The 16165-nt window shown below is 34.0% G+C and overlaps 1 protein-coding gene across 1 annotated transcript in view; it reads left to right on the top strand.

The window, feature by feature from the left end:
• Positions 1 to 16165, top strand: part of LOC149778454 (actin-related protein 5-like) — a 101799-nt gene that overhangs the window by 78543 nt on the left and 7091 nt on the right. The window contains exons 16-18 of the mRNA XM_089939292.1: positions 1784 to 1878; positions 3361 to 3435; positions 10612 to 10729. Coding sequence (XP_089795418.1) covers positions 1784 to 1878; positions 3361 to 3435; positions 10612 to 10729 — 288 coding nt within the window. The remainder of the gene's footprint in view (positions 1 to 1783; positions 1879 to 3360; positions 3436 to 10611; positions 10730 to 16165) is intronic.

Here is a 16165-nt window from a genome sequence, read left to right as displayed (position 1 = left end):
TTGCCAGAAGGTTTGCTGGCCAGGTATTTCTGCAAGATACTTGTGTTAGTTGTGATTTGTCTTTTTTCCTTCAAAAAGTAAACACAAACCCGAATAATGGTAAAGTAAATCGGATAAATCTAAATCGGCAGCTTATGTCAGCTACCAAGTCCAACAGTGGCAATTTGTTGAGTTTGTAGTGATTTCCTTCCCTCACACACACAGACACACACTCCTATTAACCAGAATGAATGATTTCCTTTGATTAGAACAAAGGCATTGGTTTTCATTGGAGTAAGACCACTTGATACAACTTTTAATGTCATCGTGATTTGTAGAGCTCAACAAGCACTACAGTTGAATTTATTTTCTTTAAAAGTGATACCCTATCATCACTTTAAATCCTTTCAATTTAATAAGGATCTTGACAAAAGAAATTGTGATCTGACAGATTTATTTAAAGGATCATTTTACCATATATACTCAGCTCTAAGTCACCCCCCATTTTTAGAAACCCCCATTTTTAGGGGAAAGCCAATTTCTCTTTGACCCTCCTATAAGTCAAGGTATATTTTGCAAGTCAGATCTATATGAAGGGCTGACTTTGTAATCAGTGAGTTAGAGTTGCACTTTGAAAAAATAAAACAAGTCACACTGGATAGATGGATGGATAAGTGCATGGGTGGGTGGGTAATGACAAAACCAGTGTAAAATTTGGTGCTGTCTTTTCAAGCCAAGGGCTTGTTGGGTTGTGTACACTGACAGAAAATGTGGGAAATATCACTTGAGTATTAAATCAAACTTATGGAGAAAAACCCACTAATTAAATCAAAACTTTTATTGCATCAAACACAGTGTATATACAGCAACACGCAAATATTAATACAAATACAGGTTGTACAGACTTGCATGAAAAGGGAAGCAATATAATTGCTAGTAAACACCCATGGTAAACAACACTGACACAGACTTCACTTTGTGTGGGTAGCATTTTATTTACCCATAATATTTTCAAATTATTAAAATCCAAATAACTGTAGATACAAGTATCTGTAATGAATACCATCATGAAATGGATAAATATGGTGTATGCCATATACACATTTATGAATGGGAATACCATCATGAAATGGATAAATATGGTGTATGCCATATACACATTTATGAATGGGAATACCATCATGAAATGGATAAATATGGTGTATGCCATATACACGTTTATGAATGGGAATACCATCATGAAATGGATACATATGGTGTATATGATGTATACATTTATGAATGGGAATACCATCATGAAATGGATACATATGATGCATGCCATATACACATTTATGAATGGGAATAGTAGCATGAAATGGATACATATGGTGCATGCCATATACACATTTATGAATGGGAATACCATCGTGAAATGGATACATATGTTGCATGCCATATACACATTTATGAATGGGATTACCATCATGAAATGGATACATATGGTGCATGCCATATACACATTTATGAATAGGAATAGTAGCATGAAAACATTAAAATATTTGAAATGACATAATTTTACTGCAAAACCTCAATTTTCTAACATTACCCCTATATTTATCAATTTGTTTTGTATGTCATGCTTATAAGACAAGCCCTACTTTGCATGAATCAGATTTTTATTAAAAAGAACATTGTCTTATAAACGATCATATCATATGTGTATTTAAATTGAGCAAAAATGATGTCTTTCTGACATCAGAATCAGTTACCTGTAATAACAAATCTTTCGCTGAGATATTTTGTGACTGGTGTATTTTTACAGAATCCTAACAACAGTGACAGTGATTCAGAGGCAGAGGAAGATAAACTTGAGGAACTAGAAACCATGTTGAGAGAACATGATCCAGAATTTCAGAAGTAGGTCAATGTGAACAACCATTTCCATCTTCAGTTTATATAATATTTAAAATACTACACTATAGAACTTCAGTTCAAACATTCAATATCTGTTTCATTTTAAAAAGTATGCTCAATTACTTCCACATAAAGAAAACAGAAAACATTCTTTTTCTTTGCTCACAGAGTATAAAGAGACTTGTAATTTCTTAAGAGAAACTGAACCAAAAAAAATTAAAATAAACTTTTTGGTTTTCAGTTGCCAAGGTTTGCCAAACCGTGTTATTTATATTTATGCTGATTTCAGGTAATAAACTATTTAAAAAATGTTCTGTTGTTATTTACAACGGATGATGCAGATGTGTGAAATTTTCTACAATTAAAGATATGCTTTTATGGAAGTGAGCCAGGTTGATCCATCCATATTTTATGTCTGCCATAATGCACGTCATGTTATGGTGTTGTCCATCAGTCAGTTACAAATGTGTTTCCAGATAATAACTTGTGTTATCCACCATTTATGGTTACCACACTTCATGCATGACTTCCACATGGGGTACAGAAGAACTCGATTAAATTCAGAGTCACAATGTCAAATGTCTAGGTTATTGACTTAAGGATGACAGCTGGGGATTTTCCCTATCCTATGTGCAAGTCTTTCATCAAGTTTGTTAACTGGAGATGGTGGATAACTCAAATTATTGTGCATAAACCATGTAATTTTGGGGTCAAAAGGTCAATTGTCACTGACTAATAGAAGATGGATGGATTCTGCACAATAGCTAGAGTCCTACACCATCTACAGTCAATGTATGGCTTGCACTCTGTGTGTGTGGGTATAGTTGTTTGTGATTTGGATTTTTAATGTTGCTTTAACAATGTTTCAGTCATACTTCTATGATGTCTACAGTGTGGCAGTTTATAGTGATGTCTAGCACTGAGGCATCATGCCGCAGACATGTAGCATGATTTCCCATCCAGTCACATTATCCTGACATCGGGCCAACCAGTCCTGACACTAACCTGATAATACTGCGTGCCTAGTGAGGCAGCTGCTTGTATCATTTTTATAAGTCTTTGTATGACTCAGCCTGGGGCTCAAACCCATAACCTCCCACATCTGAGGCAGGCTTTCTAACCACTTAGGCCACTGGAGCAGTCAGCTTGCACTTGGGGTAGGAAAACTCTGTTGAGTTGGGGTCAGAAAAATCAAAGAAAGTGGTTTCTGCACACAAATTTCAGTTATCTTTATGGAAGACTGTTAAATACAGTATATTTATATAATGTGCCATTTATGATGCTTTTGTTAAAACTTAGTTAAGTTATCCACATTTATGGAAATATAAAATATAAGTATGAACTGATGTGGATCACCTTCAGTCCTTAAAAACATTTTCTGAAGTTATATTTTATTGTGGCAAATACTTGTTTTTTGGGAATAAACTTGTAAAGCATATTGAAAGAATGAGGAAATAATTGATTATCACTTGCATATTATTGCAGAGAGCTAGGTGAATCAGCCGGGGAGTTTGATATTGCTGAATACTACAGATTACATCTGGCTATTGAGAGAATCAGGTGAGGTACATTTGTGGCTATTGCGTGAATCAGGTGAGGCACATGTCTCGCTTTGTAGAGAATCAGGTGAGGTACATTTGTGGCTGTTGAGTGAATCAAGTGAGGCATATGTCTTGCTTTGTAGAGAATCAGGTGAGATACATTTGTTACTATTGAGTGAATCAAGTGAGGCACATGTCTCGCTTTGTAGAGAATCAGGTGAGGTACATTTGTGGCTATTGAGTGAATCAAGTGAGGCACATGTCTCGCTTTGTAGAGAATCAGGTGAGGTACATTTGTGGCTATTAACAGAATCAGGTGAGATACATTTCTGTAACAGAATAATGAAGAAAAGATGAATGTTACTATTTTGTTTCCCCTTTGTTCTTAGATTAAAGATTTTATCTTTGATTAGCTTAAAATTGGATCATGACCATTCTTTGGTACTTTTAGTAAAACCTCCAAATTTATACCACCCATCAGATTTTGGGAAAAGTTATTTGAATTAAGAGGTAGCCTGTTTTTATAGGATACCTTTGCATTTTTAATTAGTCGGTGACAGTTAAGAGCAGTGATCTCAATATGATAGATCAGAGGCATGCACATCTGTCAGATCATCAGCAGTAGACCAATCATGGACCTGTCTACTAGGGTGCCAACTTCATTGCCAAGGCTTAGAGGAAATACACTTCCAAAGTTTAGAATGCATAGTTGAAAATCTTATGTAATTGATGCAATAGGAAATGCATAGATCCTAGCTGTACCCCTTTGAATGCATTGATCCTAGCTGTACCTCTTTGAATGCATTGATCCTAGCTGCACCCCTTTGAATGCATTGATCCTAGCTGTACCCAATTAAATGCATTGATCCAAGCTGTACCCCTTTAAATGCATTTGCATCTTTTTCTTTCTATTTGTGTTTCTACTGTTAAGACCAAAGGGAGAGCCTTTCTAACACTCATTCTAAGGGTTCTGCTATCGGGTTGGATCATCTTTATCGGGTATATTGAGCCCCTCCTCCATCTACATTATTCCTGCTATTCAGCCAGATCTGGTGGTCATATTGGGTTTTTAATAAAAGTTTTCTAGTTATGCTTAGAAGCTCCAAGTTTTGGTGGTAAAGAAAATAAATAATCTGAATTATAATTACCAAAATTTACTAATCTGAATTCTAGTTACCAAAATATGACAGTTATGAAAATAAAAGCTTATTATGTCAGTGCCTGTTGGGCTAATTTCTTCACAGAGGTAAAAAGTTAGGTTTCATAATAAATTCTTGAAGTGGTACTTACTTAAAATTTATCTGCAAATGGTTTCCAATGCTGTTAAACCACAGTTTAATTCTGGTAGTGCTGGAGCCATATATTTATATATGACATCACCTGGCTTTTTATGTGGGAATCATATATTTATGGTCAAACATCACCTAGCTCTGTCTGTGGATACCATATTTTAATGGTGCATGATAGTGATGTCTGTGGATGTCCATTCTAGGCCAAACATTAAATGTGTGCTAATAATAGCAGGGAGATAGTATATGTAATAGTCTCGTAGATCATGGCTCTCTGCATCGTTGTAACGAAACATCAGTGAAACAAATATTACAACAGACTTATTTGTCCAGGAAAGTTTGTTGTTAACAGTGGATGTTGATATAAACAATATGGTGGCTGTTAAGTAGTTGCAGTCTCGCAGCTGTCTCATAGCCAGTTGTCACTGATTACCATATATATATGTTATGGTCCAAATTACAATAAAGTTTGTTAGAGCTTTGTGTGGAAGTATAGAGGTATAAATAGCAATATGCAGCGTTTTCCAAATTTGAGAATTCATTTTCTGCAGGAATACACCATTTGTTTGATATGAAAGTGCTCTGACACTGACATGTGTTTGATATGAAAGTGCTCTGACACTGTAATGTGTTTGATATGAAAGTGCTCTGACACTGTCATGTGTTTGATATGAAAGTGCTCTGACACTGTAATGTGTTTGATATGAAAGTTCTCTGACACTGTAATGTGTTTGATATGAAAGTGCTCTGACACTGTAATGTGTTTGATATGAAAGTGCTCTGACACTGTCATGTGTTTGATATGAAAGTGCTCTGACACTGTAATGTGTTTGATATGAAAGTGCTCTGACACTGTAATGTGTTTGATATGAAAGTGCTCTGACACTGTAATGTGTTTGATATGAAAGTGCTCTGACACTGTAATGTGTTGATATACAAGTGCTATTACATGGCCATCCCATTCAGTAATAAGTTCCACAAAATCAAGCTTAAACTTTTAGCCAAGTTTATCAATGAGTCTGTCATGTACACAGCCTTTTTTATATTGGGGGATACATTGTATCAAGAGTAAGAATTGTATATGCCTGAAAGGGACCAACCATTCATTTTTGGGGTTGTCAGGTATTGATACTGAGATTTCCTTTCCTTGAAGATCTGATTTCTTTTCTTAAAATAAAAAAAAGCATAATACTCTTCTTGCACTATAAAGTTCATTTTGCTCTGCTTCTCTCTCTCTCTCTTTCTTTCTCTCTCTCTCTTTCTCTCTCTTTTTCAACAATTAAGTTGAAAAGGAAATGGATGGAAGAGAGAGAGAGAGAAAGAGAGAGAGTTTTTAATTAACCCACTCTTATGAGAGCAGTGTGAAATGTATGTGACTTGGGAATCTAATAATCATGACCCGCATTCAGTTGCTGAAATTTTCACCTGGTGCAAATCATTTTTTTTTTCATTGACAGTTTCATTTTTTGTTTCGTTTTTACAGCGCTAGTTTCAGAGATACACCAATGAACATATAGAACTTGTTCTTTTTTTATTTATTTTTTTATTTTTCCTCAAATGTTTGACAGTGTAGTCTTTATAATATGTTAAGATTGTTGCTGAGAAATCTATTTTATTTCTAATATTTTTGGTAGGTTACAATGAATAATTATCATTGAAAACCTCAAAACTTTTACTCTTTAATTTATAATCAGTGAGAAATAATTATGTTAATTTTCTGTAATAATGACTTTCAGGCCTCTCAGATCTACAGCTCCTCTCAAAATAATACCTGACAATCATACATGTGTACTGAACGCAAGAGATCCCATCAAGTGTTGAAAACTCACATCTCAGTGAATTTATTTCTGCCTCACTTGGCAGTAAAGATCGAAGGGCTGACTTGGCTTGGAAACACATTGGCATTTCTTAGCTGATGTTTCATACCTTATACAACCGAAAAATAGTACACTACTCTATTGTGTTGAGAGAAGACCCAAACTAATGACTGTGATAATATTGCTGTACCTGATGATATTACATTAAAATCATTCAGATGTAGACACTAGAATATTACATAATTAAACACTTCTGTTTGGTAGGCCATTGACAGTTATGCTCAAACTAGCTGAACATCAGAAGATTTTTAAAAAATAAGATTCTAAAACAACTTGAGTTGTAAAGAAAGTTATTCTAAAACTATATGTGCTCAAACTAGCTGAACATTAGATGCGCTGTCATATATTAAGAATGCATTAATTATAAAAGCTATTAAAGACATCAAAGATATGATGTATCCCATACTATGGATATGCATTCAGTTTGCAGGTTAATAGACAGTAAAGGAAAGTTAAGACATACGAAAGATTTAGTTGTGAAGTTGGCCCAAAACATTTTCAAAATAAGACTAAAAGTCATTAAATCCATGAATGAAATCCTAACTTTTTCAACTGTATTTTTTATTTTGAAAGAAAAATTTATTTGTTTCATTTTACTTGATGATGAATAGAGTCCACTGCAGTCAATGACAAACTTGCAGATGGATTTTGTATCAGTTATTACGTATTTCACATATATAGAGATACTTGCATTCATCAAATTTATTCTTGCAACCAACAATAATTGCTTATAGATGTGTTTACATAAAAAAGCTGTAAATCATCTGCCTTTCGACAATTTTCAAATGAGAAAACTAGTTTTCCATTAGTTGGACTTCATTGCATAAACAGTATTCTCTGTACACTAAAACACAACAAATGTAATTGTTCTACTTTATGATAATTGGTATTTTGCCTTCATAATTAAAACAACTTGATGACACTGACCTATTTGAATAATGAAAATGAAAAATGAATGCTTTGTTTTGTTGAATAAAAGATTCTACCAACAATATTATTTTAAAAAGTCTTTTAAATCCTTCAAACACTAGCATTATTTTTTGGTTGCTATGGCAACCAAAGTAAATCTAATTATTTATCATTTTTTATATGATTAGTATTGGTCCCTTATCAATGAACTATAAAATAAATGAATAGAATTATATTTTATATGCAGACCATTTGTGATTAATAACCTTGCATAAATATTACATCATCTAAATATTGTAACATACTGAAATGAAGGACATGTTTGAAAGTAGAGTTTTAATTATCTATCATAGCCCTACAAGTAATAAACTGAGGATATGTAGGAAAATAAATTGACTGTCCATGTGCATGTACAGAATAAGTATATTTGATGGAAAAGTATACATTAATTTTGATTTTTTTTGTCCCCAAAAAATTACTTTTCTGCCCTTTTTGTCTATTTGGAAGGCTATGGTAGCCAAGAATACACATGAATTTCAGTGACATTTTAGTGTTAGCAATCTGTATGCATATATGCATCACTTTATACAATTTCACAACAATATGATTATAAATAATAGTTTTGTAGTTGTTAATTAGATTTGGCCCAAAAACTCTCTATTGTTCTGAAACAATTCAGCATACACGGACAGGACAGTTAGAAACAAATCAGCACTGCTTTCAAGGTCAAGCAAAACAACACAGCACTACCAGTGTTAAAAGCAAGAATACATAATTTACCTGCAAAGCTCAGCAAAATAAAATGTTAAAACTCCAGGTTGACAGGGTTTTACTTTGTCAAGCACAGTAGCAAGAGGGAGAATTTAATTCTTTGCACATACAGCAGATATTGACATTTTAGTAATTCTGAAGTATATGACGTTCATCAAAATAGAAACACCTGTATGTAGTATTACTGGAGTCTGACATTTTATCAGTTACATACAACATGTGTATATTTATAGTACAGATATGGCTATTTCATGTTGTCACAAATTTTTGTCATGTTTTATTGATAAAAACATCAGTCTCCTGTGATAGCATATTCAGTACACTGAATTAAACATTCAGATTAGTTATCTTTATTATTATTTGATTTCTTAATCTTGTTAAAATACTATTAATTGACCCATGCCTTTCATAATGATTTTAGCCATGAAATAGATTGATTAAAAGACAGTAATAAGTACACCCTCATGTTTGCACATTTGATTTGCGCTAATAATGCATTAACACCTGAACTGGATGGAGCCATTTATGACTGCTGTATTACCTGTAAGAAAAACTCATTAAATTTGAAAATAGTATGTTTTCTCCCTTCCCCCATCGAAATGGTGGGTACAAATATGATATATATGTAGTATTCTATAGAGAGAAGCATATCTCATTGTCACACTGTATCAGATACAGATCTGGCAATACCAACATGATGGTTGTCATAAACAACTCAGTTCTGACTAGGATTTGCCTAGAGAATCCAGCAGAGAAGTTTGGACAATAGTACAGTCTGGTCTTTGGACAATAGTACAATCTGGTCTTTGGACAATAGTACAATCTGGTTTTTGGACAATAGTACAAACTGGTTTTTAGTGTGAATACTGATGACAGTTGCATTACCTTCAAACTGCCTACTGAACTATTGAGAGCAGTAATGACTGCATCAAAATAAGCATGGATTTTAAAGGCAGAAACTTGTTTGTTTGTATTTAATATCAATGTGGTTGTGATATATGAGTGTTTGTACATGTGTATGGCAGTGATATTGGACATTACAGTGCTAAGTTTACCAACTATTTTTCTCTGTAAGTGAATTAAATCCTTGGAGGGGAAACCCAGACAAAAATTAAGTTTTGTTTATTCAGATTTGATTTTTCAATCATTTTCTAATGGCTTATATGAAAATATAGCTTATTTTCAATTCGATGCATTGCTTTTTTTTTTTTTGATCACACACACTGACCCCTCCCCCTAGGGACCTCAAACACACTTTGTGAGGCTCAAACACACACACACACCACCTTTGTCTGGGAATATGGCAGGTATGGAGCTATGATATGCAGTCCTCAAAGAAAAGTATTTGTATCAATTATTAGAGTTTCTTTCTGATAGATGAAAGCTAATGGTCGACTTGTTTACCATGAGTCTAGACAAAAAGTTAACACATTATATCCTTTCAGTGTCAGATCAGAGTGCATCACTGTGGGGGGGGGTGACACTTTCAATCTGAATTTAAATCCTTTATTGATTATGATTAGAAATCTTTAAAAATATTGTTATGTGGTAATGTACAATTCTCTCACAAAAGATTTTGTAACACAGCCATAGCAGATAATGTTTGCATTCAGGAGAAGAAGTATGATTCTAAAACTTGTAATATATGAAGACAGAAAAATAAACTGAATTTATTCATTTTTAGCATGATTGTGTTTGAACCCAATCAGCTCTAGATTTAGTATTGTGTACAAAATAAAGGTCTTAAGTGGTCAGTAGATATCTGTTTTTGTTCGGTGCTTGACATAAGAGTTAATTCATGGATAAATATTAAAATACATGCCATAATCTTTGCAATCTTGCTACAACAGATATGACTTGAACCAAGGTCATCATTATAATGATAGTTGACTGTATTATTCTTTTGGACAGAGGCAACAAGATTATTTCCAAAGTCTTTAATACTGTATTGAAGGTTGATGAATAGTATCATAAAACACCTGAACTAAAACACCTTAGTGAAAGTAAGTCTTTCAGCAATACAAACCTCAGTGTATCTTGGCTTATGTTGTTATAGATCAAACTGTGGTAAATAAGACAGTATGTGTTTCTGAAATTTATCAGTATTGTCATGGGCCAACACAATAACCTTATGCAAATTGAAAATATTATAACATTTGGTGAATCTTTTGAAAATTTAAGTATTTTCTGGTGATAGAATACTGTTGTAAAAGTTCTTAAATTTTCTTGAAAATTATTTTACAGGACATTCTAGATGTTTTTATCAAAGCCGTGATGAAATGCTTACAATTTTATTCACAAACTTGATCTGTTCAGTAGATTAATGCCTCGGTATAATTTTCTCATCAGGGTACCAGAGTTATTGTTCCAGCCCTCCATGGTAGGGATAGAGCAGGCAGGAATAGTGGAGACCATGGATTATGTCTTCAGGAAATACACACATGAAGTGCAGAATGATCTGGCCCAGGTACTGGCATGGTTATTATTATAATTGTTGTATAATGATGATCATAATGATAAAGGCTTTCAGGCCATGCAAGTTTATAGTTTGATCCTGCACTGAGTATGCATTTTCAAGCTTGTGTCATATATTGTCCAAAGTCAGTCATCCATTATCCATCAGCAGTTGCTGTTTTCAACTTCTTCGCTACAACCACAACATATTTTCATTAAAATTTGGCACAGAGCTCAATGGCAAACACAGTCTTTCAGACTTTTGGACAAATGCCAATCTGCCATCAGATGTGGCAAACATTTCTTAAAACTAGAGAAACCTTTAAATAACAACTTCTCTTGAACCACTAAACATACTGGATACATAGTTTTTTTAATACTGTATTTACCATATTGGGACACCATAAAAAATAATTTGTGTGTGCATTGTATGTTTGGGGACACATCATTTGTTTCGAGTCATCAGTTGTGAGACACCTTATAAATGATAAATCATTCAAAAATTACATGCCAGAAAATGCACTCTAACTTAAATTTTATTTAAAAAATTATTAAACTGTGTACTTGAGATAAAACTCTTTGATCCAATTAGCATTTTCTCAACATAACCCATCTCATGCACATGTATGATCCATTCTTTCAGTACTAGAATATTTGTTCATGCCGTGAAATATTGCAATAGGAGGCTGCATCTTCTGAAGCAGAAACTGCAATGACAGAAGTCAGATTTTTTTAATCTGCACCAGTCACACTAACTTTTAACCCCATCTTATTGTCAGTCCACCCAGCAGTGAGATCAAAGTGCACTAGAATTTATCCATGTTAGTGATCATAGTGTCAACGAAATTATCTTCTCTTCTGGCCTTCACAAATTCATCAAATGATTTTATTTTCTCCAGATCTTTTTGGCTGTGCTGGGTCATCAATGTTCGATTGATTCAATTTATTTTCAAAATTCCAGTGAATTCTGGTGACAGGGAACTAAAGTTAGCTTCCATATCATGGCTGACTTTGTATATCCCATCAACAAAAAATTGGCACACTTAAAAGAACCCAAGGTCGGCTTTCTTTGTAAAAAAATGACCTTTGTATTAATACCTTTTTTAACAAAATTGGCGTAAAAGTATCCAAAGTCTTTTTCCAAGGTCAACTTGCTTTGTAATAAAAACAACCCTTGTCTTTGATATCCTGTCGGTAAGTTCAAACAGTGAGTTTACTGCTCGCTGCCAGTTGTGTTCATTCATCACCTGGACTTCTGTTTGCTTGGCATCTATAGTTATAGTTAATACAAACAGGCAGTGTATAATGTGAATGTATAAAAATAAGTTAGTTACTGGTTATAAAAGTAGTCTTCACTTACTATTAAGCCTTCCGAGATGGAACAGTGCCTCTATCGTATTGGTAAACAATAATGTATTTAGTTTTGAGGCATTACTGAGAATTTTTGTGTTTTAAATGATGATTAAAATGTATAATCATATGCATGTATATTAAGAGTACACAAAAATGTGTTTTGTTACGTTATATGTTCATCATCAGACAGATTGGATTTTAAAATGTGTTTTGTTACGTTATATGTTCATCATCAGACAGATTGGATTTTAAAATGTGTTTTGTTACGTTATATGTTCATCATCAGACAGATTGGATTTTAAAATGAGCCAAATATTATAACTGACATGCACTAGCAATAACCATTACGAAGTACAAAGGGAGGTAATTTAAAAGAAGTTGACTGAAAAACCATGCATACCAATTTTTCTGTATTATATGATATCATTCTCAAATGCATAATGTTCACGTTTTCAGTAATTTCCTTAAACCTGCTGTAGAAAAACTTATCACTTACATATCATCAGCAAAACTAAGATTGAAACAAAAATAAAGCCTTTAGTGTCAAATGTAGCCTCTTGTGACATTGTCCCAACATATAATTTACAATGTTTATGTATGTATTAAAAACAAAGGCAAAAGAACAACTCCCTGCCTCAAACCATTGGTTACATATATGGAATTGCATACTGCACTTTCCCCATTGCATATAGTACAACTGTTTTCCATACCATTTAACTAGAGTATCAACTGTGTCATCAGGTATTTGATTGTCAAGCAGCATTCTAAAAATAATATAAATAACCCCTTCAGATGCATTACTGCCATTGAAATACATGCAAACACAGGCCTACCATATTTTATATAACAGTTGATAGTTTCTTTAAAGGCATAAAGCACAAGTCTCTTGAATGTTGTTTCTTAAAACGAGACAAATTTAGAAGAAATTGTGACTTCACATCTTTGTTGTACAGAACATTCAATTTTGTTTTTAATTATCATCATAAGAGCTTGTTGGTCTATATTGTTTTTGTCTTCCATGTTACCAGTTTTACCTTTCAATAGCAGGATAATCATAAGTTTTTTAAAAATCATTTGGATCTGAAAATTTGAAAATGTTTTATGTATAAAAATCATACACTTGACATCAACTCCTCCTATTTGGCTATGTTATGTTCTGTCTTGGACATTGATATCAGTTCAAAACTGGTAGAGACCTTTGCATGTTGAGAAAATATAATCTTTATTTGAATTTTTTTTAATGCTATTGAGTAATGATTCAGAATGATTTTTCCACATGTTTTAATGTTTTAGGGTTTTAATGCTATCCCATAGCACACGATAGGCTATACATGGCGGCCAGTATTAATGGTGGAGGAAGAACCTGGGAAAACCCAGGAAAGAACCACCGACCCATGATTAGCTACTGACAAGCTTTCTCACATACCCACAGTGGCCAAATCCAAGACTCGAACCCACACAAACAAAGGTGAGATGGCAGTGATTCGTAACGGAGAGTGCTTTAGACCACTCGGCCACTCGGGGCCCCTCTATTGGAAGTTGTAGTAGTATTTTGTTTAACTTGCTTTCAGAAATAACAGTAGTCAAAATTTTCAATATTTTGGCAAGTAGGAACTGATTTGTGTGTGTGTGTGTGTGTGTGTTTTGGATTTTGAACATAGCTTTAACAGTTTTTCAGTCATATTGCTACAATGTCTGCATTGTAGTAGTTTATAGTGATGTCTAGCACTGGGACATCATGCTGCACACATGGTGTTGATATACAAATATCCAGCTGAGAGATAGCATTGTGCAAGTTACTGAGAACAATTGAATTTGTTATGAGGTCTGCTGTAATTTTGAAGAATGATAAAACACAGCACAATTATTACAAAATGGGTGAAGTTAACCTCCAAAGGGAGTGGATCTGAACGTATTACCACTCCCTCATAAATGAGCCATCTGTCTGCCCTCCTGGCTTCAGCCTTCCACGACATCTGTAGACCATGCTGAACCATTTCTGGACAGGACAGAGGCAGTGTGCAGTCAACCTTGTACGATGGGGCCAGCTCACTGACTCTTCCTGTAGCTATGGAGCTCTGCAGACCATGTCATACATTGTGAACAACTGCCCACTGACAAAATTCCCCAGTGGACTGCAGGCTCTGCACCTTGCTGATGATGGTGCTGTTAAATGGTAGGGCATGCACTGCAGACAATAAATAAATAATCATTCCAAGTTCTTAATATTTGGTATGCTTTAGTAACATTAATTTTACCCAGGCAATCAACAAATTCCTCAAAATGTTCAACTAATTACAAATTAAATAGACATTTATGAAAAGCAGAGATGTATCACCTGTCGTAATATTAATACCTTATAATTTGTGAGGTGTTATACTTACATAATATTTGCAAGAGATCTTTGAAATGATACAACGACAAAGACTACTTAACTATAGAAGACTGAAGTAGTGATGCACCTGGTCCATTAAATTATTCATGCATTGATGAAAGACAGTCTATCTCACTGTTGAATAGCTGCAGCTCTTATAGATTTAGTTGTAGTTGTTGTAGGGCTTAACACCATTTTTCAGCACACGATAGGCTATACATGGCGGCCAGTATTAATGGTGGAGGAAGAACCTGGGAAAACCCCAGAAAGAACCACCGACCCACGAGAAGCTACTGGCAAGCTTTCTCACATACCCACATTGGCCGAATCCGAGACTTGAACCTACGCAGACAACTCTTGTAGAAGACACATCTTATAGCATAAAGTAACCATTATGTAAAGTTGATTCCAACGAAGTAAAATTTGGAATATTAGAATTTAAATCCAGCTCTGACAGTAGTCTCTAAATCAATGTATTCCTTGGCCATGTATCCATGTTCATTATTCGATTGTGAGTGAAGTTATGGGTGATTTTGAAGCTCGAATAAGTATCATATTTTAGTCGTAACCTTGGTAACTCCATAGTAAAGCCCAATAAGAGAGGCTATGTCTTATTCAAGAGTTCCAGGGACAAGTCTTGTTACAAATATACATCACTGTCACATTGGACACACTATATACAAGTGAGAGGATGCTTCATCTCCTATGATAATGCTGCCATACCTTCTCGGAAATTGGTGTGAATGGGATATTTGCAGACAAATTAGTCCATCACCAATATAGATTTTATGTGATGGTTTCAGTCAAAATCTAGCCCTGTTCAATAGGGGTGAAATGATATGTTTGGGGCCATGTATCAATACAATGCATGATACACAGCCTGCGATATGATACATATCAATACATGTATCAAATTCAAAATGTGATTATCACAACACATTTGATTGATCATATGAATGTGTTGAATGGTATTTTCATGTACAGATAGTGTAAAATATGCAATGAATTAGCAGTGAGTCATATAGTTAACATGTTTCTGATTAATGATAACACAGAAAACATTGAATGTCACTGCTAACATTGGTTTTCCATGTGTAACAAAATAAATTATAAGAAGGTTGTGTTTCTTAAATCTTCATTCAATAAAATTGAAATGTTACATGTTTTGTGTCTGATTCATCACAGAATAACATACTGCAACACATAAGCACATTAAAAAGTACATGCAATACAAAACTATAAAAAAATGTAAAATTAATGGAATAAGGAAGTCATTATTATGCATGCATGTACTTTTCTAAACTGTGCATTTTCCTCTTTTGTTAAATTAAAAAACAATCAACTTAGAAAACACAAATGAAGAAATTCAATGAAGCCAACACTAATTAATTTCAAATAAATTGTCATGTGTGTAATTGAATTCCATAGATGATTAAAAGAAAATTTCATAATGATTGAAGACGATATCCTCATCATCTTAAACACATTTTCCAGCAGAGAATGCATCTTCATATCTTTGGCATAGTTGTCTTAAGATGCAACCAGTTTTAAATCAGTTATGCTGTGATTAAAATCGCCATCATTGGAAATATTATCCTGGCAGCAGGGCAGACCTTATTAACACGAATCTGGATGCCATTTGAGTCTGTATAGTGCTGCATACATTACAAGTAACTTCTTTCTTTTGAATGACTAGTGGTAGGGTTTATCATTGTTGGCATA

Source organism: Sinohyriopsis cumingii, chromosome 17, assembly GCF_028554795.1.
Source record: "Sinohyriopsis cumingii isolate HCF-2022 chromosome 17, ASM2855479v2, whole genome shotgun sequence".
In the NCBI taxonomy this organism is placed as follows: Eukaryota; Metazoa; Mollusca; class Bivalvia; order Unionida; family Unionidae; genus Sinohyriopsis; species Sinohyriopsis cumingii.
This window is presented reverse-complemented; position numbering and strand designations above follow the sequence as displayed.